The 27,180-nt window shown below is 41.0% G+C and overlaps 2 protein-coding genes across 12 annotated transcripts in view; both read left to right on the forward strand.

Annotated features, from left to right (window-relative positions):
• The window catches only part of ppip5k2 (diphosphoinositol pentakisphosphate kinase 2), a 34,092-nt gene extending 15,558 nt beyond the window's left edge, over positions 1-18,534 (forward strand). For 2 of the 9 annotated variants that reach the window (XM_072659604.1, XM_072659603.1), the window contains 17 exons: positions 99-208; positions 299-384; positions 496-621; positions 975-1,096; positions 2,174-2,356; positions 2,790-2,931; positions 3,032-3,255; positions 3,439-3,566; positions 4,105-4,219; positions 4,491-4,598; positions 4,724-4,840; positions 5,544-5,714; positions 6,979-7,152; positions 9,442-9,514; positions 10,560-10,679; positions 15,181-15,324; positions 16,175-17,462. In XM_072659604.1, coding sequence (XP_072515705.1) covers positions 99-208; positions 299-384; positions 496-621; positions 975-1,096; positions 2,174-2,356; positions 2,790-2,931; positions 3,032-3,255; positions 3,439-3,566; positions 4,105-4,219; positions 4,491-4,598; positions 4,724-4,840; positions 5,544-5,714; positions 6,979-7,152; positions 9,442-9,514; positions 10,560-10,679; positions 15,181-15,324; positions 16,175-16,299 — 2,268 coding nt within the window. In that variant the 3' untranslated portion in view covers positions 16,300-17,462. Of the gene's footprint in view, positions 1-98; positions 209-298; positions 385-495; positions 622-974; positions 1,097-2,173; positions 2,357-2,789; positions 2,932-3,031; positions 3,256-3,438; positions 3,567-4,104; positions 4,220-4,490; positions 4,599-4,723; positions 4,841-5,543; positions 5,715-6,788; positions 6,831-6,978; positions 9,515-10,559; positions 10,680-11,921; positions 11,985-15,180; positions 15,325-16,174 lie in introns of those variants that run through there. The other 7 variants (XM_072659611.1, XM_072659607.1, XM_072659605.1 and 4 more) reach the window with 7 other exon arrangements.
• A 1,777-nt stretch (positions 18,535-20,311) lies between these two features.
• macir (macrophage immunometabolism regulator) lies at positions 20,312-27,155 on the forward strand. Of its 3 annotated transcripts, none has more exons than XM_072659401.1 (2): positions 20,312-20,334; positions 23,601-27,155. In XM_072659401.1, exon 2 carries the CDS (start codon positions 23,608-23,610, stop codon positions 24,238-24,240), a length of 633 nt encoding a protein of 210 aa, XP_072515502.1. In that variant the 5' UTR covers positions 20,312-20,334; positions 23,601-23,607; the 3' UTR covers positions 24,241-27,155. The 3 variants fall into 3 exon arrangements, with proteins under 3 accessions (XP_072515502.1, XP_072515499.1, XP_072515500.1); XM_072659398.1 differs by lacking the exon at positions 20,312-20,334 and adding an exon at positions 21,030-21,109; XM_072659399.1 differs by lacking the exon at positions 20,312-20,334 and adding an exon at positions 21,432-21,488.
• Positions 27,156-27,180: the final 25 nt, after the last annotated feature.

Raw genomic sequence — 27,180 nt, forward strand, 5'->3', positions numbered from 1 at the left:
AAAAACAGAGTTTATGAGGAATCTTTATGGAGGACACATACATGTATGTTACTGTCAGACTGTCAGACAAACTTGCATTATTTTTTTCGTCTCAACAGGAGGTTTTAGACATTGCCAGACAACTGTTGGTTGAACTCGGGCAAAATAATGATACAGAAATTGAAGAAAGCAAAGCCAAACTTGAACAACTGAAAACCGTCCTTGAGATGTGAGTGGAGTCCTGTTAAATATTTGTATGACAATCAAAAGTATTATTTTTGAAAAGTATTCACATGTTCATCTACCTGTGTCTTGTCAGGTATGGACATTTTTCAGGTATCAATCGCAAGGTACAACTAACATATCTCCCCCACGGTTGCCCAAAAACATCAAGTGAGGAGGAAGGTAAAAGCATTGTGTGCAGATATACTACACATTTTTCATGGCTCTTGTACACTTGATTGTGATTGTGTGGAATTTTAGTTGAAGTTTGAGTGGCTTTGTTTATGCTTTCAGATGTGCGAAGAGATGACCCATCTCTATTGCTGGTGCTGAAGTGGGGTGGGGAACTGACTCCAGCTGGCAGGGTTCAGGCAGAGGAGCTGGGCCGAGCGTTTAGGTGCATGTACCCTGGAGGACAAGGTACAGCCAAGACAGGCATTTTTTTTGGCTGCTATTTGTTCGTTTCTCCTTTGCGGTAAGGTAGTTGGGAAACAAGGCCCCGTTTTAGCTGTAGGCCTGGTGCTACAGCTTTGTGCACAGTTGGCATGAAGCCATCAAGGTGTATTAAAATCAGCAAATTAGATTAATTGTTGGGTTTGCCCTGTGCTTTGACGGATTATTTATTTTCAAAGTTAACAGTTCTGTGAAGACATGGCCAAATTAGCATATTTCTAGAGCTGAGCCCAGGAATCATTAGCAGTAATTTGACAGTATGCTTGCTTTTTCAAAGGATTGTCTGTACTTGGTGTAATATTGGGGAATGTCTGTTGCAGGCGACTATGCTGGCTTCCCTGGGTGTGGCTTGTTGCGTTTGCACAGCACGTATCGACATGACCTGAAGATCTACGCTTCAGACGAAGGCCGTGTTCAAATGACAGCAGCTGCCTTTGCCAAGGTACAGTTAGCGAGTGATCTGTACTTCTTGTGCAGATGCTGTTTAATAGATGTTATTTTATCAGCTACTCTTCACATGCACCCTGGTGCATAAACCCAGTTAATATAAATGAACACAATTATCATTGTGTGTCACACACAGAGCAAGAGTAAATTGTTACACCATGTACATGAACAAATGCAGCCTCTGCTTTAAATACCGTTGCAAAATAATTTACCCTTTTGAACCCTGTGAATGACCAGGATTGCGGCATTGATTACTTGCGGCATTGACTAATAACTGAAACATTACTACTTGCTGCTACTGGTAACTGCTAAAATTGCTAAAGAGACAATCATAAAGGTCAGGCCACATTTCATTAGTAATCAAAGCAGAAATCCAGGCAATTTCCAAGGGTTTACTTATGTTTTCTTGCAACTGTGAATGCATAACATTTTAGTTACTAGTATCATCAAGTTTTAAATAATTTTGCAGTAGTATCTCCTCTGTGTCCTATAGGAAGAGTTCCTTTAACAGTGGACAGTCACAGCGGCTAGACAGAGAGGCAGACCTGAAACAGCATACATGCTGTAATGCAGTACTACTACAGTATTACTCAGTGCCATATTTATGTATGTGAGAAGGCAAAGCACAAAATGTTATGCAGTGTTTTATTTTCTTTTTTTTATCCTTTTTTTATTTGGTGTAAAGAACTTCACTTATTAACATGGCTATCTCTTCATCACTTAACTCGCATTGTCTCTCTTCTTCAGAGCATGCTAACAGCTTCACTGTTTTACTCCTATCTTTTTAAGCTCTGTTCATCTAAAGCGTGTTGTAGTTAGTAGGCCGTCCAATGTGCAGTTTGCATAATTATCTGCATATACTCAAGCATTGAGGTGATATGAATGCACATTGTGTACTGCATTTTTTACACATGTACTTCTGGGGAGAACCTGAGGCAGAATGTGAAGAATTCTATTAGTATACACAGTCTTTCTTGCTTCTCATGTGTTTTCACTCAAAAAACATTAACACATTCTTTCCATTTACATTAAATATAAATTTCATATACAGTATGTGGTGATTTATCTTCAGGGTCTCCTGGCACTGGAGGGTGAGCTGACCCCTATCCTGGTTCAGATGGTAAAGAGTGCCAACATGAACGGCCTGCTGGACAGTGACAGTGACTCTCTCAACAGCTGCCAGCAAAAAGTCAAAGCTCGGCTCCATGACATCCTACAAAAGGACAGAGACTTTGCTTCTGAGGACTACGAGAAGGTGGGTCACTGCACATCACAAAGGGCTTTCAGAGTGCTCACAAAGTGTTTTCTCACAGAGCAAGTAAGTCAGAGCTCAGAGAGTTCTTAAATAACACTGAATGAGAACATGGTGACACTGGCTTTTAAGAGGTGGCGTTGGAAAGAATTTCTTTAAGCTCTTTGGTGGTGTTGAAAAGTTTCAAGGTTTATATTTTCAAAGCCACAGCCTTGAACACCGTTTTTATGTCCAGGATGAGTCACATTTTAATACAAATAATTATATTTAATTTTACCCTTTTTAGCTGGTTACATAACTACTGAATTCCAAGCTTTACTTTGTTGTTCAGAACTGCCTGTTCTCATCTTGCAGAGGGAGAGTGAAAAGACTTCTTCCCCTTTTGCTAAATGCCATTGCCTTTTTTTCATTGCTGTATGAATTATTCGGTTGATAGCTGGCTCCCACTACAAGTACATCGCTGGTGAAGTCCATGCAGATGATCAAGAACCCTGTGAAGACCTGTGATAAGGTGTATTCCCTTATCCAGAATTTAACCCTACAGATTAGGCAGAGGATGGAGGACCCCAAATCAGCAGGTATGGGGCCTAAACATCTTTTCTGCCGTTGGTAATATTAGGAACATAGTGTTGTCCTAATCCATGTTGTGCTGAAGTGCATTCACTCTCGCATTCTCAGACATCCAGCTATACCACAGTGAGACTTTGGAGTTGATGCTGCGCCGCTGGTCCAAACTGGAGAAAGACTTCAAAATGAAGAATGGCCGCTACAACATCAGCAAGATCCCAGATATCTACGACTGCATCAAATATGATGTGCAGCACAACAGCTCGCTCAAGCTGGACTACACCATGGAAATCTATCGCCTCTCCAAGGCTCTAGCCGACATAGTCATTCCACAAGTAAGATTAATGTTACCTACTCAATAAACATTGCGCAGTGGAAGCTGATATCTAGTAAATACTGATGAAGTTAGATCTGTCTCTGTTTATGCTAGATAGATTTTTAGTAAGTATTGCAGTACTATTGCTATAAAAGTATTGCCGTACTATTGGAATAAAATTCTGTTTATTTCTTCTTGACAGGAATATGGTATTTCACAAGCTGAGAAACTAGACATTGCCAAAGGCTACTGCACACCTCTCATTCGCAAAATCCGCTCAGACCTCCAGAGGACACAGGATGATGATACTGTCAACAAGCTTCACCCAGTGTAAGCTATTGCCAGAGGCCCAAATTGTCCTTCACTTACCTGCTCAGTATCTTGCAGGTTTCCTTAGGAGTATTCTATGAGCATTCTCTTTTCAGATAAACAGTAGCTGTGTCCAAAGAGGTGCCCTATTCACTGTCCATTACATGTGAAAATCCAGATCACTATTTGGAGCACAATTATAGGGAACAGAATTCGACAAGGTAGTGACCGATTTTGGACACCTTATTATGTGAACTCATTGCTAAGTGTTAGCAGAGTGTGTCGCATAAACAGTCTGAAAGTCGGTCTTCCTCAGAGAAACTGTGTGTTGAATCTTCAAACCAAACAGCTTAATAAATTATGGATATGTTCACTGGGTTACATTGTTTATACACTGAATATTACGGTGCACTGTGGGATTCTAATAGTGCACTATTCCGACACCAAACTCCAGTGTAGCGAATGGGGCACAGTTTCAGACATGTCAGATTTGTGGTTTATTACTTTAACATGCATGATCTTATGTCTAGGATGCAGTTTTTCTGTGTTTTATTTGCAGATACTCCAGAGGCGTCATGTCTCCAGAGCGACATGTGCGTACCAGGCTGTACTTCACCAGTGAGAGTCATGTGCACTCTCTCCTCTCAATCTTGCGCTATGGAGCTCTCTGCGATGTAGGTCATCTCATACCAATTGACCATTTTCAAATCTTTCCAAGCTACAGGTTTTTCATGAGCTGAGATGAAATGACTGTCTGTACTCTGGGCGCACTGTTGTGCAATACTTGTAGAACACTGTTAGGAATCTGTTAGGTTTCTTTAGACTTTACCTTTATTCATGTCTTTGGTTTACTTCTTATTTAGTCAGACAAAGTCTGTTTTCTAAACTGATGAAATGTGGCATTTTGATTTTTGTTTTCAATGGGTTACTGGAATCATTTTGTAGGAGACCAAAGATGAGCAGTGGAAGAGGGCCATGGACTACCTCAAAGTTGTCAGTGAGCTGAACTACATGACTCAGATTGTGATCATGCTGTATGAGGACCCTAACAAGGTAATATCATGCAGTCCATCTGTTCCTGTGGGGTAACATCAGGCTAATGTCTCTTGTTGGGGTGTTTTGGGCTAAGTTGTTTAGGTGGTTGTATGTTTTGGCTAACAGTGGCTGTGTGGCTTTAGGACCCTTCATCAGAGGAGCGTTTTCATGTGGAGCTGCATTTCAGCCCAGGAGCAAAAGGCTGTGAGGAAGACAAAAACCTGCCGTCAGGATTTGGCTACAGACCAGCATCCAGAGAGGTTAGAGATGTTTGGCTGGCTGGCTGGCTGGCTGGCTGGCTGGCTGGCTGGCTGGCTTTCACTCTCTCACGCTCTTGTTCTTTTGTGCTACGTCTCTCATTCTTTGTGTTCTCTTGAAGGGTCTAACAATTCACACAGTTTAGAGTTTTATATACGATGCAATGTCTTGATTTAGTGAAGCACAAATAAGGTTTTATGGTCATGTTTTTTTCCAGGTTATTAAAGCATTTGGCATAACAAAAGTACAATATTATAAACAGAAACTGGACTTATAGTGTCCTGTTCTACCTGACAAGCTAAAGTTCTAGTGAGTGTAATGAGCTTTTTGATTTTATTTTGTATGTTACATTGTATATTTACATCATATCTCTTCTGGCCTCTTTTACAGTATGAAACATTAGTATGGACATACAATTTACACAATTTATTATAGTTTTGTGGCATAAGTGTCTTTTTTTTTATTTTTATTTAATTCTTTAAAAATGTTTTGAACTAGTTTTTGAGTTCATTATTTTCATGTGGCTCTGTATAATCTAATTACTTAGCCAAGTCTATTTTTTTATTGTTTGACCTATTTAAAAAAAACAAACAAACAAAAATAAAACATAAAAAATATAATTTCAGTCATTTCTTTATTAATAATGGGGGGTGGTAAAAGTTATGTATGTGAATGTAAAGAGATCTTATGTTGGCTTGCTTTCAGAACGAGGGCTCCAAGAAAAAGTCTCAGAATGACAGTGATGAGGAGACCAGTGGTTTGAAGCGGGACGAGCCAGACCGAGCCCTTGTGATGTTCCGGCCAATGGTGTCCGACCCCATCTACATCCACAGAAAGTCCCCTCTCCCACGCTCCAAAAAGATCGGCTCTGTAGAAGTAAGTGGAAGTTGTGCAGTTTTATTGCAAGGACAGAAGAAAATGTTTTCATTCCCTGTACCAAGACTGCACAGTTTATTCTCTGATCTGTACAGACAAAACATCTGCTTTGAGTTTTTCTGCTAATAATATTAGTTAACTGTGTGAACAATAGTGAGTTTGCATGTTACAGTAAAGTGCCAAATACTTTTATTAAATAGATTATTTTATTAATAAGTTTGCATGTAATGGTGAACATTTTAAAAAACATGTTTTATAACATTTTAAAATCATGTTTATTAGTGTATGGTATAACAACTTGTGTTGGAAGTGTTTCACTTAAAATGCCCAGGCATGTGAGCAACTGTATATCCAATACTGTGTATGTCATTTGTTGTGTTTTCTGATGTATGCTGTTGTCAACTGTATACCTGCAAATATGGTATTACTGCTGCTTGAAACTTTTAAATCTTTAAAGAAGTATAAAGATGTCTAGCAATGCCTGTTGCAGTTTTACTATGCTACTACACTGCACTAATTCTGCAGCACTGTGATCATTTTCATAATTTTCTCATTTCTTAATTATCTTCTTATTTCTATACATCCAGCTAACTGGTTGTATTTATTTTTTTGGTCCTTTTTTGGTGTGAGATTGATACATTTGAAACCACACTAATACACTAAACTCAACTTAGCCTGCATTCACAACAGTAAAGTAAAAAAAAAAAGCTTTTGTTTTGACTGTGGCCAGTTTTCTGGAATAGATTCAGATGGAAAGCAGCAAAGAGAGTACTGTAAAACCAAATAATAGTTAATAATAATGAATACATACATGCCAGGTATTTAGGATATGTAGAATGACGACCAGTTTGTTTTGTATGTTTGCTGAGGTATTACATTAATCAGTTGCAATTCTAATATTAGCTGAGGCCAAGGGTTTCATTCTTGGCTGGTATTAAGGAGGGATTAGCATAACTCCTAGAAGTCATGAAAGGTTAGCATAAAAAGAGGCAAATGTAAATGTTGAAATCTCACAATTATTTGCCAAAATACAATTTTATTTATTCTTTTATTTACATTTGTTGTCTTCTTTAGTCCCCATTGCAGACAGACTTAATCAAGACTTCTACTGGCAAAGTATGACCATAAATGTTTTTTTTTTTTTTTTTGGTGTTTTTTTCTCCTTAAACAAAGGGGCCACCTTGTGAATGTTGATGGGACACGTAGCTGGACTGTTGTTAATGTTGCATGACTGTGCTGTTTCTGCCCCCTCTCTCACTTCCAGGAAGAAAGCCCCCTGAGTGTGTCTAGCCCTGAGTCAATTGGTACCTGGATACATTACACCTGTGGTGTTGGTACTGGGCGTCGAAGACGCAGATCAGGGGACCAAATAACTTCCTCCCCTGTCTCCCCCAAATCACTGGCTTTCACATCCAGTATTTTTGGCTCATGGCAACAGGTTTTTACAAATTTAATTCATTCTTCACAACCGCTAACTCCTTGTTCATGCGCACCCAAAAAACTTGACGGCAGTCAGCAAGGACACCTAATCAGCAGATCAATCAAAAGAGAGTACTCCTTTTTTCTTTTTTGGTCAGTTTTTGTTTCCTTTTGTGCTTTTTTTTATTCCATGTAAAGAGGAATTCAAGAGAAAAGAAGGGTTGATTTTTGTCATCTGATGGACTTCTAAGACTCATTCAGTGTCATAAACGCATAATATAGTGTGACTAACACTGGAGGATTTGGGGTCAAGTTGCATGTTTTTTGTTTTTTTTAACTCCTACTTTCTTGTTGCGTGGTGTATCTCTGTGAAAACTGACTTGTTTAGTACTATCACTAGTGTAGTCCTGAGATTGTATGGCACGCCTGCAGGTCACAGCCACAGCTCATTCCTTTTCTTACAGTCGTAACCAACATTTTAATCTCCATTATGGTAACTCTTAAAACAAGTCTTATGTTTTCATGGACCACATACCTTTTATGTATTGCTTTTGAATTCCTTTTTAAGGTACGTACATTGTTTTGTGAAATGATCTGCGTTTGCTTTGCCATGTTTTGCTGTAACGTGTTATCCATCAGCACCTTTCCTTCACAGTGCCTTTAATGTGACAGACTCTCTGTAGTATCTCATTACCATTTAAGAGAATTATGCTAAAATAATCCAACCTTTTAAACATTCACTTTTTCCTAGGTATGGGGGCTTGGGTTTAAGTTGCTTCAGCACTTTCCACATTTGGCTTCTGCACTTTGCTTTCTGCTAAAGCAACTAAATTAAATAAAAACCAATCTGTTGAGGCACTGTGAAAGAAGAGGATTATTGAGAGTTGTGATTTATCCACTGTGCAGCTTCATTTAGTCATATTTATCCTGGTAGCTCTTTTCATTCATCTGCTGACTCATTAGCTGTCCTTTGCAACCTGCTCCATTTAAATGTCCAATAACAGTTTTACCTTCTTCTGGGTTGCAGTAGGACTGGTGGCATTTTTTTTTTCTTCTTCAATCTTTGTCTTGGGTGGATGTTTGTACCTCCAGTTGCCTGGCTCTTGCCTCTTCCAGAGCTGAAGTCCATCTCTGCTTTGGCACTCTTTTAAATGCTCATTGATCACTGTCCTCCACCAGGAGAAATGTAGATTGATCCTACTACATTTCTTATCCTTATAGTCCAACAGTTTTAGCCGAACAGCATAAGGATATTGTTTTTCACCCAACACTGTGACTAAGGTAATACTTCAGATTTGGGCCTGAATGAATGTGCCCCAGTAATGATTAGTGTGTGGTGTGGGTTTTGTGTATATTCTTATTGTGATTATCAAAATTAAGGGTGTTCTTGGGCTTTAAATCAGTTTACCAAGAAATCAGAAGATGTTTTGTGAATAATCTGTAATATCTGTTTATTGTCAGGTTTCTGTCTGTTTAACATTGGCATGTAGTCTGACCAGAAATGTAGTCAGTATTGTAACATGCCAGTACTTCTACTGCCAATAGATTCTCCTACTGCCAACTGGCTTCTTAATAGTTAAGAAGATAAGCCCTAGGCACTCCTAGTATTTTTTTTAGCTTGCCACCCAATGCTTATAAAGAGAAGCTAGAGATGTTTGGGGTTGTTTTCTGTTCAGAGATTACTCTGGGCCTCAGGTAAGCCATGGCAGGTGTGAGGATGGATTCATAGTCCTCCATTATGTCGTCTCCTCCATCCCACCTCCAGCGCTCATCCTTCAAGTCCCTAGGATTCTGTACTGGATTCCAACCCCTATCAAATCAGAGGATCCAGCCATTCCAAAGTTTGCCTTGGTTTTGCACAAAACTGTGAAATTAACATTTTCAGCAGAAACACAAAACGGCCTGCAAGCTTGTTTTTGTTCTTCCCTCTGTTTTTCAACACAGGTGCCAAGTGTCCATTCGGTTCAAGTCACGCAGTGTTGATTTGTGGAATCTCTGCAAACTGTTGCCATGTCTGTCTTCATGCCCATCTGCATCCCTGACCCCAGCCTTGTCTTGTGCTTCGTAATGTTTCTGTCAGTTGTCTTGTGTGGAATGGACTCTCTGGCCATGGGGATGTTGCATGATCCATTTATTTTTTTCCATGTTCTTGTCATGCTGTCTATGTTGCCTTCTTCACTAACATGTTTTCAGTGTGGCTTATTAACATCTGTCTATCTGGAAAAGGCGTTTTCAACAAAATGTTTCCCTTCCAGTCCAAATTTTCTTTTTTTTTGGATGGCTAATGCTCGTGTTTGTGCTCTTCCAGGTTCTCTCAGAGAATAACAGTCATACAAGGCCAGGCAGACTGCACTCAGATCAGAAACTCACAACCGGAATGGGTAAGTTGACTCCTCCTCAGAATCCTCAAAGTCAAATAAGTAAAGGTGTATTATACGTAGACTGAAGTTTTGTTACTTGCTTACTTTAATGTCTCCAATAAGTAAAATATTGTGACATCAAAAATTGTTTTGCTACAAAACAACTGTTGTCACTTATCATATGTTTGTTGTTCTTGTCATATTTCCTCAAGAATAAATAAGTGAAGCCATGAAGTAATATTGTGCCGTTCCATTTCAACTCTGCGCTCTGTGTGATGGCTTTGTGCCTCTGTTAGCATTTTTAGAGTGCCTCCCTTGCACAGGCTTCTTTCTGTTGATCCTCTGGCACCCAATGATCAGTTACTAAAGGTGTGATGTGGAATTTCAAGTAATGTTCTCAATTGGAATAATCTGAGCACACTTTAGACTAAGATTTTTGCCACATAACCACCTAATGCAGTGCTGACTCAATTCCTCATACATGCTGGTAATGTCCTTTGTGCATGTTTACTGCATAGCAGGCAATGTTGAAATTGGAAATTTGGTGGCGGGTAAGCCAGTTCTCCATTTTCCATCAAGATCTGTCAAAAAGGCTCAATTGCCAGCTGTGGGAGCAGGAGTGCTTACGTTAAAGGCATGCCCCAAGCTTCTAGTAGATGACCAATTTGCGCTCTTGGACTATTGTAACTTGTGAATGTGTAGAAGGAATCTTCATTAAACAGTAACAAATGTTTGGCAGTTATGGGCATAGAGTATAACCTATCACTTAAGCCAACTAATGTTGGCTCCTAAACACACTGTATGAGCTGTATTGCTGGCAGACTTCCTAAACACTGAAGCTACACTGGACGGGTGTCCTCCTACCTGTAAAATGTTACCAGATATTGAAGCAAACTGTTCAAACTTTAGCACAACAAATGACATTACTGTCGTTATGGGATGCTTTTAATGAGGCTGCACAAGTCTCTCTGTGGCAAGAATCTCCTAGAAATGCATGCTGCATGCATTCCGAGGTGTGGCTCGTGGAACACACGATGGCTGTATGTATCTTCTCTAACTCCATCAGGGTCTCATTGTGCTGGCCTGTTTAGCACCATGGTGCTGGGAGGCTCCTCCAGCGCACCTAACCTACAAGATTATGCTCGCGCACACCGTAAAAAGCTGACCTCTTCTGGCTTCTTAGATGGTATGTGCAAACACGCGCACACATTAAAAAAAAGAAGGAAAAAAAGGTGAAATTGTATCCCCCTCTTGTTAGGAATCCTGGAAACTCCCTCATTTCTGTTTTTGGTTGTGACCAAATCTAAGTACGTCTTTTGTCCAAAGCATTAGTTGTTGTCTCATTGGAACATTTCAAATTAAGTTCAGACTGCTTCATTTGGAGTTTTATTTGTTTTTCTTGTTTTATTTTTAATTATATTTGTCTGATTATCTGATAATATAATCTAGCTCTATATGTATGTATAGGCTTAGATGCAAAAAAACAAACAAACAGATTTAAAAATTTACAATGTAATATTATCTATAATAAATTGCAAAAACCGGTCAAGTTAATATACATGATAGTCAGTTTTGTGACAAAGGTATCCGCTATTTTGACCAACATGAAATTTAGCATAATATAGTATGAGTGTATATGCTCTTAAGTAAATAAATAAAAAAATAAAAAAATCAATAAATAATATGAAAAAATCTGCAGTGGAATTGCTAGTTACAGGCCAGAAATAATAGGGTTAAATCATCGTGTGTACCTGTGGTGACATTATTGCAGATATTACGCTTAATTTATCTCTATGCCATGATTTCCTTCACATTATTTTGACATCTAGTAATATAATTTGTTGCTGCTTGGCATATTTAGCCTTGTATTTTCTAATTTGATTCAATTCAAATAAATATATAGATTTATATCAAATAAATTATAGATTTTTAAAAATAATCTCTCATCTCTCAGCACTTGATTGAGAGTATAAACAACAGTGTATGTAGTTGCGTTATTTTTTTTCTGTGCTTTAGGACAGCGATGTTGAATTACCATGTGTTTCAGACATGTAAAGCACTGTGAATGGAGTTTTTAGTAGGTGTAAAAATTAGAAAACATGAGCGTGCAGAACTGAGAGCACTTGACTAGGTGGACGAGAATCATCGTATAAGGTCAAAGACTCGTTTATGTGTTCCTAAGCAGAATATGAAAGCATCCTGCCATTTTGAAAAGCAGATAACCGTAGCGGTCGTTTTTCTTTTTTGCGTCACTTTTCCTCACGATCCAAACACGATCCAAACACTTCTAACTCACTAAAATAAGCACTCCTCTCCTTTCCTCACCCCTCTATCCTGCATGCTCTCTAACAGCTTTCTTCTGCCCTTTTCTAACCCCTCTTTCTGTTAGCTGTTGTACGTTTCAGGTACCTGTTTTTCTCTTTCTCAGAGGCCACGCGTGGTTCTGCTGTAAAAAGATTTTCTATCTCATTTGCGCGACACCCAACCAATGGTATGTTTGCTTTCGTTAATTCCCAGTACACCCTTTCCCCCCGTCCACCCCGCCCCGCCCCCCCATTATTTTGTTCTGGACTTAGACTTCCTCCCTCAGTTCCTCTCCACTAACTCCAGAGCAGTGCACATGGAATGTAGCCATGAACATTGAGATGGCTGAAATGCTCGTGCAAAACACTTCAGAGACCATTTTTCAACCTTATATTCCTTCGCTCAGTTCTGCTAGATCATCGACACATGGATTCAAATGGCTACTTTTTTTTGTTTGTTTTTTTTGGCTGTCAACCTAAAATGCTACAAGGTGATGTAAGTTAGATTGCTATTTTTCATGAATCATGAGTAACTTTAACAAGGCTAAGCATTGCTTTATTTGAATATTGTTTTTTGTATCATGTTGAGTTTATTATTTACTGAATTTGCATCATTACATTTAAATCATTCTTTGAAAATACATTTAACATTGTTGGTCAAACTCACTGAAATTAAAGGCGAAGCATACTGTGCATCATCCATACAGCTAATGAAAGGCGGTTTCCTTTCTTGATGAGAAAGTAGCTTGTTTTGACATAATGAAACCTTTGTCTTATTTTCTGTGTATATGCAAAGGCATTGCTGATTATAATTGCTATAATGTTGTAATAACATTTAAGGTTATCTTAAAACCCAATTCTCCAGAAGGTCACTTATTAAATTAGCACCTAGTGTAGACTTAGTTTTATTAGGTAGACTTAAGTAAACATTACCCTGACATTAGGCAAATTACAATATTTTTCTCTTCTATATTATTAATATATTAGTAGACTACTTAAAGTATTTTGAGACTGCAGCTGAAATATGGTCATTTTGAGGGTAGCATTTTTATTGTTTTTTGTTTTTGTTTGTTTTTTTGTTTTTATTTTTAATCTGCTTTTCTAAATGGGTCAGTGTTTCCCAGTATGTTCTGTGGTAAGTGTTATTTATCATTTAATTTTCCTGTTTCAATCCTGTTTGACTGTTTGTTTTGTTTTGGCTCAGATTCCAGACCTTTTGTAGACGTCCAGCTTCCTTATTTCTGCGTTTTAGCCCCAATTTTTAACCTTCACCAAATTCTCAACCTGTGTTTATTCTCTCCTTGTAGAGAGTAGTATTATATCACTGTGTGCTTTAGCAACACATTTATTTGGATATGTCCTGTACATTTCAACTACGCATTTACACTTACATTGAAGGAATAGTTCTACCAAGCATACTAATGTTGCCAACAATGAATAGATGCTGATAGTCACCAAACAGCATAATGTCATTTGAGTAGTGCTAAGTGGTGACTATTGACTTGAATTAATTATTAGCAAGATTAAAATGACTGACTGGACCATTCCTAATAGGGAAAACACATTTTCACGTTGGCTTCAATTCCTTTTTACAACGTAATGTACATTTAGATCATTAAACAAGTCTCTATTGCAGTGTTTCTTAATCTTGTTAGTAGTGACCCACAGCACTGCTGAGTAATCAGCTGGTGAGCTGGAATACTGGAAACTGTGCAGTACTGTTGGTGTTAGGAGCAGGACTATGAGACATTGCTCTGTTACATTCCAACACATTAAAATGCTGTCAACTGTTCTATAAATGTAGAAATTGCACACTGAATTCAGAATTGGAGCAATAATTTATTTTAACATGAAAGCCCCAATTGGGAGATGTTGGAAAATACAGTGTTGAAAGGCTGTATCGAACATAATCATTACTAGCTATATAATAATAATAATAATATAATAACAATAATATAAGCTGTAACTGTAGTTTCTCTTTGTAACTTTTGAGCTAGTCCTAAAAAAAGGTGTACAATGGAATAGTCTGTTACCCATTCCAGGTGCAGGTACAGTCAAAAACAAAAAATAATAATATGTTGTGTTTGGAAATAATACTGGTAATACTGATGCAGTTTGATATTTTTTCAACATTTGTCTTATCCTGAGTTAGTTTAGTCAAACAAACACATTGCAGATAGGTAATTGCAGTGTGGAATCCCTCTTCATTTGATGTGCATTAGCTGAAAATCCCCTTATGAACATGACAGTGCTGAAATATCTACCAAAAAGGCATATCCCTAGCCTTAATGCTACCACTGTTTTTGTGCCTCCTAGTTTGGGCTTTCTGTATTTTCTTTTTTTTTTCTTTAAAAAATTGGGGCCAAATTTCTTTGGGTTTTTGTCAGCATTAGATTGTGTTTTGTTGTATATTCACCACCATTGAACATCAGTATATTCCAATGAACACACTGATCATAATTGTACTTCACTGTGTTGGTATTACATCCAACCAGCCAATACAGGGGGAAACCCTCAGCGAGTGCTCTGTATGAGATTTTCTGCATAATCTTTGTGATATGGTTTAAGGTCCCTTTATCAATTGCAAGTGTCCACTTGGAGAAAGCAGCAGAAACTCCGACTTGGCTGGTGTTGTATTTATTCTACCTTTTAAGCTACCTTTTAACTGTTTTGAATAGTTCCATGTTACTAGTTCACATTCACTATAAATTACTTAGCTGTTGGTAGTGCATATTACGATTACTATGATTACTCTCCTACATGTATTCATGTAAGACTAGTTACAGAGAGGGAGAGGATCTCTCCAATACAGTTTAATCAATGACAACTTGGCTAAATGCCAGAGCAGTTGCTTTTTGAAGATTCATGTTTTAGGTTTTTTGAGCTAGGCAAGAGGCTGGTACTAGTTTAATAAGTACCTGTATGTTCATTGAACAGATCTTATTATAATCCTAAGGCGTAATTAATTACATTAGGGAAGCTTTTAGCAGTTCGGCAGTATAGACATTTTTGTGTGCTCCACTTCAAAACATCTTAATGAGCAAGTGTAAGTAACTCAGGTCAGTAAAGCTGAAAATGGTGTGTGTAAGGTAAGTAGAACACCATTCTCACTCTGTAGCATCATCCTGGCTGACGACTTTGTGGTAGGTAGAGCTTCTTAGTGAGTTGTATCGTACTTTGTGTGACCCATCTGCTTCCATTCTGCCCACCTCAAACACATGTTTGATGGTGCTGTTACTCCTTGCCATACTCTCGGGAAATGGAACGCCATGTATCTGTGTGCCATGATCTGAATGTGCCGAATGCCCTGTGCTTAATGCAGGTGAATTCTCTTACTGCCAGTGTTATGAAGGTTCATCTGTCTGTGTTATATTTTATTTGAAGGGTTTGAGTTGTACTCCATGGTTCCGTCCATCTGCCCACTCGAGACCCTCCACAATTCACTGTCCCTCAAACAAGTAGACGACTTCCTCGCTTCGATCGCCAAATCCCATGAGTCCTTGCTGGACATTTCTGCATGCTCACCAGGTACAAGAACAACATGATGTGGCAGCTACCATTTTCAATGTTGGAAGCTGTGTGTACACCTTGCATCTACATGTTTTGACTTGGAGTTCACTGATCAAATGAAAAGCCAGGCATAAACATAACCCAGACACATTGACCTTATCTGGCATGTTACGCAATATGACGACGGGTGGGAGGTTTACTTCTTTACTAGAAGTAAAAAGTAACCAGTGCATGTGTTCATCTGCTGATAAAGCGGATCTCATCTAGTCGAACTGAAGAGACACATCTGAATAAAGTATACTAAATGGACACAACTAAATGGACAATGGGCAGTGGTGGCTCAGCGGTTAGAGTGCCGGGATATCGATAACAGGATTGTGGGATCGATTCCCGGGCTCGGCAAGCTGCCACTGTTGGGTCCTTGAGCAAGGCCCTTTACCCTCTCTGCTCCCTGGGCGCTGGAGTTGGCTGCCCACCGCTCTGGGTGTGTGTGTACTCACTGCCCCTAACACACAGGTGTGTATGTGTGTGTGTGTGTGTGTGTGTGTGTGTGTGTGTGTTCACTACCAGATGGGTTAAATGCGGAGGACACATTTCGCTGTACAGTGTACACTGTACAGTGACAAATACGTGCACCTTTACCTTACAAATGTATTGGGACACCTGCTCGTACATTGATTCTTCTGGAATCAAGGGCTTTAAAGAAAAAGAGTTTGTCCAAATCTCATCCGCAACTCCCTAATTCTTCCCAAAAGTATTAGATAGAGCACCATCATTCCAGAGAACACAATTCCATTGCATTCTACTGCATTTGATCTTTGACTTTTAGAGAGACTAATTGTTGATTTAACAATTGTCTGTCCCTCAGCTGTTCAAGGAAAGAAAGTCCCTTTAAACACCTACACTCCGGCAAAGGTTTTACCCTGTCCATTCACACAGTCTCTGGTAAAGAAGTCACCAGAGAGGACTTCCTCAGGCATGTATAAGTGTTAAAAAGGTTTATTGGACTACACACTTGACTGTTCTTGACTTGCACATATAGTTCTAATAAAACCTTACATTGGTGTCCACTAGGGCTGCACGATATTGGGGGGAAAAAACTGATATGTTCTGCAATATATATATATATATATATATATATATATATATATATTGCGATATTACAAAAATACAGGGACTTGCACACGATATGCACCAGAAGTCAGTGATCCAGCACCCTGTGTATCCAGTATTGGAGTAAAATGAAAAGTATAATCTAGCAGGTATAATCTGTACCAAGCAGAAAAACTTTTTTTTTTAAACCTGAATTTGACATTTCATGTCCTGCGATGTGTTTATTGCATATGTGCACATTGTGATACCGATGCTGAAACGATGTATTGTGCAGCCCTAGTATCCACTTTATTTCTATGAAATATGGAAAATTCATCTGAAGCATTAATGGATAATACGCCAGCTATTAATAACATTTGGACATGATAGACAGATGTGAATAAATAAACATGTAATGAATATCAATAGTTGGATTACTTGAATGCCTGTGGGCCAATGTTTGTATCAGTCAACAGTTTAGAAGTTTAGTTTACTTCTGTTCATAGCAATTACCGTTTGCATAATCGGTACATATATTTTATCAAGTGTAAATGTCTAAAACAAATGTTTAAAAACAACCACTTATGTTCTGTTGGCAGTTTGTCATCAACAAGAACAACTGGGCTTTTTCAAGCCATGATTATTACACTACACTTGAATGCCCTCTAAAGCCCTGCAGTTTCTGTAGAAGTTTATGCTTGCAGGCTTTTTGTAGTGGCCATAATTTAGGCCTTACTTGACTGCAGACATTTAATGGGCTATAAAATGATTAGAAGTTAGATCACTGTTATTGACATGGACAACCTTGGTCAACGGCACTGCCAGCGTTGGTTTTGAAATCTGCAAATCCGTACTTAATGATGTGAGAATAGTGTCAGAGTTCAAAATAGCAGCTTACCTAAGGATCGAATGATGTAATAGCTCAGTAGATTACCTATCATGGTAGGTGTGGCTTAGTACAACAGTATGAGTGTGTGTGTGTTCTTAATGCATATGACCGTGTGTGCTTTATTCTGCCCAGTGAGAGGAGGTTCTCCTTCTAGAGCATCCAGACCAGGCCAGGCAGACCTGGCTCAGCATGGTGCCGGTGGAGACAAGCAGTTGCAGTGGAGCTCTACTCAGCAAACCGCAGAGAGCAAATTAGCCACGCAACCCAAAACAACAGAACAACAGCAAGCTAAAGCTATTAGCACCTCATCCTCCCCTCAGCCAGCATCTAATAAAGGCCAACAACGGTCAGCCTACCAAGAAATGCAAGACAACACCAGATCGACCAAAACTCACAGCTGTCCAGTCGCAACGCAGCACACTGGTACTGTTGTAACAAAGGGACATCCGATATCTGACAACCATTGCTGTATCACTTCACAAAAAGCCAAGACCCCAGAAGGTCTTATTGGGACAAAACCAATTGTGGACATAACCAAAGACAAGTCCACCAAGCAGACTTCTCAAGAAGAGCGCAGTGATGGCAAAGTGCAGCCATGCTCTGCAATGCCAGTGATTGTGATAGAGCAAGCTTCATCAGCAGCCGTGCAGAAGGAGCAGAAAGCTGTGGCAGATTCCACAAAACTGAGCAAGCCTTGAAGGTCTCTTGACTAATCAGATATCACTGTTACATTAAACTGAATGTCACAGGCCTTGATTTATCCTATTTTACCTGTAGTTGTCTCAATATTTGACATCAGATGTGAGATGCCAAAAGATCTTGCCATGAAATGTTCTCATCCCAGTGGACTGAGTTAGCATTCACTCTATGTTCACAGTTTGTTACTCATATCTTGTATATTTGAATGTTTGAATGTACAATCAGATGTATACAGTCTACTTTGTCTTGATAGGTATAACATTTTGCTAAAGCTATTTTAAATATTTCTGAACATTGGATGAATGCAGCAATTTTTGGGGCTTAAATATAGAGGTCCAAAAGCCAATGTAAGGAAAGTCCTATTTTCATACATATCCTTAGGTACACTGTGTTTGCACTTCATTTCATTCTCGTTAAACTGGAAAGAAGGACAGATCTGCCTTAGAGTTACTGTTGGGAAGGATCTTTCATCATGCTCTATTCTATCATTACCAAATCATAACCAAACATGATTGTATAGGGAATAAATCTTGGTGAAACTCCTGTTACATCTGGTTTGGGTTTGGTGAGTTGCTTGGTGTCCTTAGTTTTGCAAATGTGACCCCCCCCCACCCACCTTTTAACTTCAGCAGGAATATAGGGACACAAATCCAAATGCACACATGCGCCAAGTTCATACCAGAGTTCTCTAATGCTACTCCTGGACAGCCACCAACCACCTCAAAACTCACCATTCAAGGCTGAGATTCACAAAAGTATCTTGGCACAAAGCTGACACTTAAATGCTGGAGTGAGGATGACATTGCATTCTCTCTACCAGTGAAGCTGATATTAATACTAAGATGCTTTTGGAAAACTAGGCCCTGAAGGATGTTACTTTACAAATGTGAATATTGAGAATGAATCTGTCTTGGTAACAACATGTGTTGGGGAAAGATCTCAGATATAGAGAACATTTCTAAATGAAGTGTGAAAATGTGCTGAAGTTGTGAAGAGAAGCAGGACGTGTTAAGAACCCAACACACGCTGCCCATGTAAAAGAGAAAAACCACTAAGCCTGGCTGAGTATCAGGTGTGCAAATTCATGCACGCTGTGTCTACAACACTTCAAGCTGTGTTGCAAAGAGCTGTGCAACAAAATAGGGCAGTTGTAGTTCAGCAGCTAGAGCACTGGATATCGACAGCAAGGCTGTGGGTTCAATACCAAAGTCAGCTAAACTGCCACTGTTGGGATTTTGGACAAAGCCCTTAACCCTCTCTGCTCCAGGGGTGCTCTGACCCTGCTTACTCAGCTGAGATGTATGTACATTATAAGGCCGGCATGGCCTGAAAATTAGGGAAAGAGCCTTGCGAGTGGAAATTTGCAGGTTTGAGGCCCTGAACTGACAGGACCTTGACTGAAGTGCCCTTGATCAAGGCACCAGGGCTGCCCACCTGTGTACATGTGCGTGTTTGCTGCACGGATGGGTTACATGTTTTTTTGTTTTTTTTTGTGGGTTTAATGGCTCAGAGCACTCAAATAGCAGTTGAGTGGTTCTTCCTTCTCTCCTTCTTAAATATGCATAAAGATATACTAATGTAATCTGGACCTCCGTGCTTCACAGTTCAGATGATAGTTGGGTTACGCTCCCTTTAGTGAAGTACTGTAGTTCAGCTAGTTGCCTCAGTTGTACTTGACTACAAAGGCTGCTTCCTGCACTAAGCACAGCTTCATTGATAAGCTTGTGTAATTGATAGATACTAATTCTGTTTGGAGATTGTGCACTGTTACTCACCCATCGGCCCTCCTCCATCCGTAGGCCAGGGTGTTCCCAATTCCAGTTCAAACGGCTCACGCTACACCCTTTTTTGTGCATCAACAAGCTCTTTATGTGCAGGATCAGGTGTGTAGATTTGAGTAGCCCCTGATGCTGATTTGGGCACCACAGCTCTAGGCAGGTCCTCTGTTGGCACACTGTACGAAGTAGCTTGGTTGACTCGGATGTTTGAGGAAGCCTGTTCCACTGGGTCATGAGGTTAGGTTATTTCAGTGTGTTTCGGACTTGCTTTAATTGAAACTCCTCTGCACTAAATTCCACCCTATAGCTGCTGGTGATTGTGATCTTTTCTCACTAACACTAGCACTGTGACAACACGCTACACCTGTCATTAATAAGATGTTTGTGGAGTATAATTACGGGCCTTGGGTCAGTGTTCAGTTTCCATCTGTCTGTGTGAAGTTGCCCCCCCTCCCCACTGTTGCTTGGCAGCAGAAAGTAGCAAAGCAGCTGCTGTGACCACTTGAGTTCTCCTTCCCTGCTCAACCAGCCTCAAACTCGGACCTCCTGCTCAGGGCTCGACTGTTAAAGGTGGGTAGCAGCTAATTCCATTTACTCAGTTCTGCAAACTTCAGTTCAGTTGTGTTGGATTTTGGATTGATTTAGTCTGCTCTGTTAGAACAGCTGAGAACTTTGCTTTAAATGTAGACCAAAATAACCTTAAAACTGCTGCTGATTTGTTATAAGGATCTTATTACTGTGCAAATATCTTAAGCAGCTCATATGCCTGTGTTTCTGTCTGTATTGTGCTCAGAATGTGCTGGTTGTGGTGTGAAGTCATTCATATAAAGTCAGCTGCATGGATGCTGAAATGAAGGATTCACAAGCCTACCAAGAAACATCTATGCAACTGCCTACTCACAGCAGTGCTAGCACCCACCTAACAACACACTAGCACCAATTATAATAATAACTAGCGACCACCAGGGATGCCACTGCAACCACCCGTCCGGTTTCCCCCTACAGACCATGAACAACAGCGCTTAAACTGCGCAGCCCAGTTATTCTGAGCTGTATTCAGGAATCGCAGCTTTTTGCACAGCTATTAGTACAGTATTACTAACGGCGATCGATTCACTGAAACGGATAGTTCGAAAGAATCGGTTCTTTGGTGATCTGAATCGACCGTCCTTTGACTAGCAACGGTTATCGAATCGCTGAAACGGAACATTCGAAAGAGTCGGTTCCTAGCTGAACCGTGTCTCTACCGCCATGACATCACCGTGTCACGTGACCCGGTGCAGGACGCGCGTGCCCGAGAGTTGGAGCAGGCTGAGACAGGCGGAGGGGCGCGCGCACAGAGCAGGTCTGTTATCACTTTGCTTCATTTTCTCCATCGGTTTAAAATCGGGCTCGCGGCGGCGGCACGGGGCGGCATGGGGGTCCGTACGGGGGTTTAGATTAGTGGCTCGCACTCGGACACACGGGCGGATAGAGCCCGTATTAACACTCGCCTCGTCGAATGGTGGGCAGGGGCAGACTGCAGCCATTACTGCCTGCTGGAGGAGGAGGAGGAGGAGGTGGAGGATGGTGTAGCACTACAGAGAGGACCACCGGGGGGGCTGGTTGCAATGGCTTGTGCTCGATTTGCTCTCCACTGATCCGGATTGCAGCGCTTTCGTAATCGTGCCCCCTTTTTTCTCCGGAGCTCGGAGTGCATCCTGGAGCTGGCCTCCTCACAAAGGGTCTGTTAGCACTTAGGCCTTAAAACGAGGGGAAATCACATGAGATCGAGATGATCGTGTGTGTTTGATGGATTAGACTGAGATGGACTGCAGTAGTGTAGCATTTTACAGTCAGGAGGGTCCCAGTGTTGAGGAAGAGGAAGAGGAGGAGGAGGAGGAGGAGGAGGAGAAATGCAGTCTCATCTTACTACAGGCTTCATCTCGATTTAGTTATTTTTATATTTAGTGTGTAGTGTGTTGTGTTCAAGCCCCAGGTTTATATTTCACACTGGTCACGACAATGCTGACCAGTTCAGTGTATTTCCAGCACCATGTCATTAATCAGCTGCTCTTTGGTGGAGCCACTGGGCCACAGTACGTGCTGTTCTTCTGTAAATGCAGATTTGGTGTGTAAAGCCCCAGTCAGGGATGTTACTGCAACACACGAGCCAGATCTGTGGTAATACAGCAACCATGGTTTAAACACCATGTTCGAACCTTCGACTTCCTGTGCTTTGCCAGATCTGTGCCGGTGAATGCAGCTGTACAGTGTATTAGTAGTCTGTGCTGCATTTCCTTAGCAAGCCTGTCTAGGGATGCACTGGGAACTGTGGGCTGATGCTGATATCTGATGTTTTATATGTACGTGTCTGCTGATGTGTCAATATCTGGGTTATTAATAAGGAGAAATATAGCAATTTTGTGAGTGGTACCCAATCAGGTACCCAACCCACTCATTAGTGCACCCAAAGCGCTTGGAGGAAAGTGCCGGGTACCAGCTCTGATGCATCAGCTAGCAGACGGCCAGTTGTGCTCTCTTAGGCTTCGGCTGCTGATGGCAGGCAGCATGACCCATTTGGCTTGATTTTAAGGGCCATTCTTACACAAAGGCCCATATTCTGTTTGGTGGCACAGAAATATTTTGTTGGGCGTTTTCTACTGGAAATCCTGTGTAGTGACAGGATATGAATGTTAAGTGCATACACCAATCAGCCATAACTTTAGTACCACTGACTATCTTCATCTACTGTGGCATCTGTCAAGGGGTGGCTACAGTAAGCAGTTAGTGTGCAGTCAGTTCTCGAAGGTGATGTGTAAGATTCTGATACACTTTTGACAAGGGCCAAACTGTGATGGCTAGACGACTGGGTCAGAGCACCCACAAAACATCAGACAGGTCTTGTGGGGTGTTTCTGGTGTGCGGTGGTCAGTACCTACCAAAAGTGCTTCAAGAACGGTTAACCAGTGCACCGGCAACAGGCTTACAGGCGCCTAAGGCTCATTGATGTGATCCGTAGAGGATCCACCTTACAACTTGCAGGACTTGCAGGATCGGCTGCTAATGTCTTGGTTCCAGATACGACAGGACATCTTCAGTAGTCTTGTTGTCCATGCCTCTCATGGTCAGATCTCTTGTGGTGGCGCACGGGGACCTGCTCAGTATTAGGCAGGTGGTGCTAATGTTAGGGCTGATGGTGTATTTATATGTTTACAGCACAAAAAGATATATATTATGTCATACTTAATATGACATGATATCAATAATATCAGTCATATTTGTACTGGCAGGTGTGAGAGATTTTACTGCATTCATTGAACTCCAGAAGAGCAGAGTGTTTAGATGATGCTGCACTAAAACATCTGCACAAATGCATTTATGCAATGTGCGATCTGCAGGAATACACATGGAAAGTACAGGATGCCTGCACTGGCCCACAGTTCCCATACTGATGCATCCCACCCTAATAACCTGAAGGATTCTTCTGTAGGTGGAGGAATATCAGGAATCTCACTCGTGGCGTTTCTGGTTCATCTGCTTTAATCCTGTGTCCTGAAGCCCCCCTTTTTTTTTACGTCATTGTTGTTATTGACCATGTGTTTGGCAGGGCAGCTCGCTTCACCATATGCCCATGTTATTCAGACAGCTGGGCACTCTTCAGGGATTTATCTCCGTTTTCTGACTCAAAGATGGAAAATGATACGAGTGCATTCAGAGACTCACTCAGACTTAAATAAATAGGAAGAGGATTTAAACGATTGCCATTAAAAGGTCCTGGATCTCCTTGATATTTAGATTTTCTGTTCTCACAGTTCTCTCTCTTTCTTTGTGCCTTCCTCTCCTTCTTCTTCCAGCCAGGTCATGTCATTGAAGATGGAGATGGATGTCAGTGGAGTGTCCAGGACGCCCATATCCATTTTGCCTGCTGCCGAGGTCAAAGCTACGCTGAAGCCGGAGGCAGACAAACCGCGCTGCTCCAGCACCCCTTGCTCGCCCATCAAAAGTACTGTTTCGGGATACCAGATCCTCCACATGAACTCCAACTATCTGGTGGGCTTCACCACCGGCGAGGAGCTCCTCAAACTGGCCCACAAGTGGTCTGGTCCTGAGAAGAGCAACACAGAGGCCTTGCCCAGTCCTGTCAAAAAGCCTGTGGATCTGGGCCTGCACCGCGCCTCGCGGATTTACAAAGCCAAAAGCCGCTTCTACCAGCCCTACGACATCCCCGCCGTCAACGGGCGCAGGAGGAGGCGCATGCCCAGCTCCAGCGACTCCTGCTTCAGGTCGCTGGCGGCCGGGGAGCCCAGCAAGGCTCTGCACGGGCCCCTGCCCCTCTGCCTGCTCAAGGGCAAGCGGGCGCACTCCAAGTCCCTGGACTACCTCAACCTGGACAAGATGAGCCTCAGGGAGCCGGCGGACACCGAGGTGCTGCAGTACCAGCTCCAGCACCTCACACTGCGGGGAGAGCGTATGTTCAGCAGGAACAAAACATGAGCAGCCACGGCGCAGACCGCTTGCATCCACGGCCAGGCCCCCCTCGCCTGGGGGGATTTGGCTGCTGTTTTTGGGCCTTGCATTTCTCCACTCAGTTCATAGGCAGTTCCTGTAGTAAGGCACCCATAGGCCACTAATCTTATTTTAAGAACTGTTTGTTAACCAGGAGGTTTGGATGCGGCACAGTCAGGCCCGACTAACTTAAACGTTAACCTGTGAACAAAAGAAAAAGGAAAAAAAAATGTTTTGATAGTGTGTCTGCGTGGGTGTGTGTGTGTGTGTGTATTTCAGGAGGATACTTTAAGTGTGAGGGTTGAGGTCATTCAGGATGAGCAATAAATGACTTGCTTAATAATTGCTACTACTGTATGTGCGCGTACGCCTGTGCTAAGGTGTGGGATTGCCTCTTTTGCAGAAACGTATGTATGCTCTGCACTGGATCGCACTGTTAGTTCATCTGGATATGTATATTTATTGTTCTGTTCTTGTTTTGGTTCTTTTTAACCTGGTTAGCTCACTGTGTTGTTCTCCTAACGTTAGCATTTTAGCACTAGCATCTTCGCACAGTTAAACGTGTCAGTGGGTGAGCTCACTTTGACCTTCGCTCCTGGTTTTGCCTCCGTCTGGCAAGAATCTTCATGTAAAACTCTTGACTGTTACACAATCTGGAGGTTATTTAAGACAGCGCTGTGAGAGGCTTTGAGCTGGAGAGGCTTATCTTTAGAGAACCTGAGCTAAGATTAGCGCCTCATATACACACTATTAATCCTCCCTTTCCATTTCTTTTTTTCACCCCCACCCCCTCCACGCCCCTCCACGCCCCGTACGCCGCAGGACTCCGCTCGGATTATTTTAGTCCTGTTTTTCAGATTGAGTAATCCTTCCTGGTTGGGAATCGGTTTCATGATAACATGAAGGATCTACATGGGCAGCGCTGATGTTACACTTGTCCGTGCACACGACATTTTCTTTTTTCTTCCTCTGTTCATTTCTCATGTTGGTGCACAGTATTGCTACTGAAACAAACCAAAGGATAAACTTACTTTGGGTGTCCTGGGGAAAACTTGATTGCTAATGTAATTTTCTTTTCTCTTTTTCTCTTTTCTCTTTTTTTTTTTTGTAAAACATCTGACAATCATATCCAAATTTTCTACCCAATAATAAGCCACACAGCTGGAAACAGTTCACATCGCTCATATTTCGCTGCCAGCCAGGCATGTGTCTGTTTGTTTCTTTTTCCTCAGTGTGTTAAATATTTGTATTACGTCTTACTATTTAAAGCTATAATTAGTGTACTATTTATTGTCTACTATTAGCATTGACATCACTACTACTACTACTACTACTACTACTACTACTACTATCACCAGTTAACAGTGTGGACCTGATACAGTGGTTTAAAAAGCATGCAATGGATTTGTTTATTTTTATTATTATTTTTTTTTTTAGACCATCTTATTAGACTAGTTCATTGGTATATTGACGTGTGTTTTTATGGTTTGATGAAATGATACACTGTCCGGAATGTGTTAGCAGGTTCCTGTTTTTGCAATCCCCCAATTATTTTTTTACATTTTAATTATTTTATTTCAATTTTTAATCTGAATTGAGACTTTAAAGCTTACTTTAAAGATACGGCTCCCCCCCACCTCCATCCCCTTTCTCAAACAGCAAACTCCTATTTGGCCTGATATGAAATTGTACAAATACGGCTCTTCTAAGTGGGTGGGTTGGGTAGTTAAATATTACAGTGAATGCTTTGTTGGACGCTGCCAGCTTTGTTTGTTCTGGGCAGGTTTTGTAGTAGGGCTGAGTGTAATTGGGCGTAATGTAGGCGAACGTCCTGATTGTACCTTTTTAATATCTGAATTATTTAATACCTGTTTAGTTGAGATGACCTGCACTAGTCTTTATCCTTTCCTATTTTTTTAATTCCCTTTTCCTGATGAGCGATATCTTCTATGAATGCTGAGAAGAGCACCTTAGACTCGTAGATAGCAACAGTGACATTGGTGGGATTTCCTCTCGTCCTGACTGAACTGCATATTGATCCTACGTGTTGCTTTTTTGGCCTATTTGTTTACATATTGGGTGTTTTAATTTAAGGCTGGAATACTGTTCTGTGATTGTATTTGTTTGATTCTTATTTTAGATTTTTATTGTGCCAGATTCAATTTTTTTTGTTTTGAACATGATGGATAAAGGCTGCTGCTCTCGGCTGCACTGAGCTCTGCTATGTATCATTTATTTTGAAGTAAGGAAATAGGAAATTACTGCTGTGACTCAGGACTGAGCTGGCCTGTGTCTCGAGTCGCCGCTAGAGACACGTACTGCTCATAGTAGTGAACTTAAGTTCATGGTGGGAGAAAACTAAACATGCCTGCAGGCATTTCTGATTTTCTAAACTAACTCTGTGTAACTATTGAGAACACGACCACAAAATACATAAGGTTGATTTAATAGAAGCAGCTTGTAGGATTATCATTACCTTTACGGTTGTGTTATCACACTGGGGCGCGCCCATGCTCTAACAGCTAAACTGGGAACCTGGGAATGTTGTTCTTGCATCACCATAAAAGGTTAATTTGCTGTAAGGTGTGAAGTTTAGCTTAGCAGACCATAAAATACTGCATTTTTACGTGAGCCTAAAAGACATAAGGAGCCACTACAGGTCACAGTGCCTACATACAGTCACTGCCCACTGTATGTCAGTCTTTTCCGCCATTAAACACGTGTTGATTTAGGATATTTACACACTAACGGCCAACGCTGTGCTTCACAACTCTTGTATTCCGTAAGACGACTGCTTTTCGATTCCCCTTTCTTTGTCCTGCTGAGTGTGTCTGTGCCCTGCAATGCTTTTGTATGTCCTGGGTTGAACCTTACACTCGACATTATTAAAACACTACACTGTATTTGTGTGTGAGCTTCTGTCTTTAA

This window comes from Salminus brasiliensis, chromosome 16 (assembly GCF_030463535.1).
Source record: "Salminus brasiliensis chromosome 16, fSalBra1.hap2, whole genome shotgun sequence".
NCBI classification, from domain to species: domain Eukaryota; kingdom Metazoa; phylum Chordata; class Actinopteri; order Characiformes; family Bryconidae; genus Salminus; species Salminus brasiliensis.

Excerpts from the sequence above, each read along its gene's own strand:
- macir (XM_072659401.1), top strand. The coding sequence starts at position 23,608 with ATGTCATTGAAGATGGAGATGGATGTCAGTGGAGTGTCCAGGACGCCC.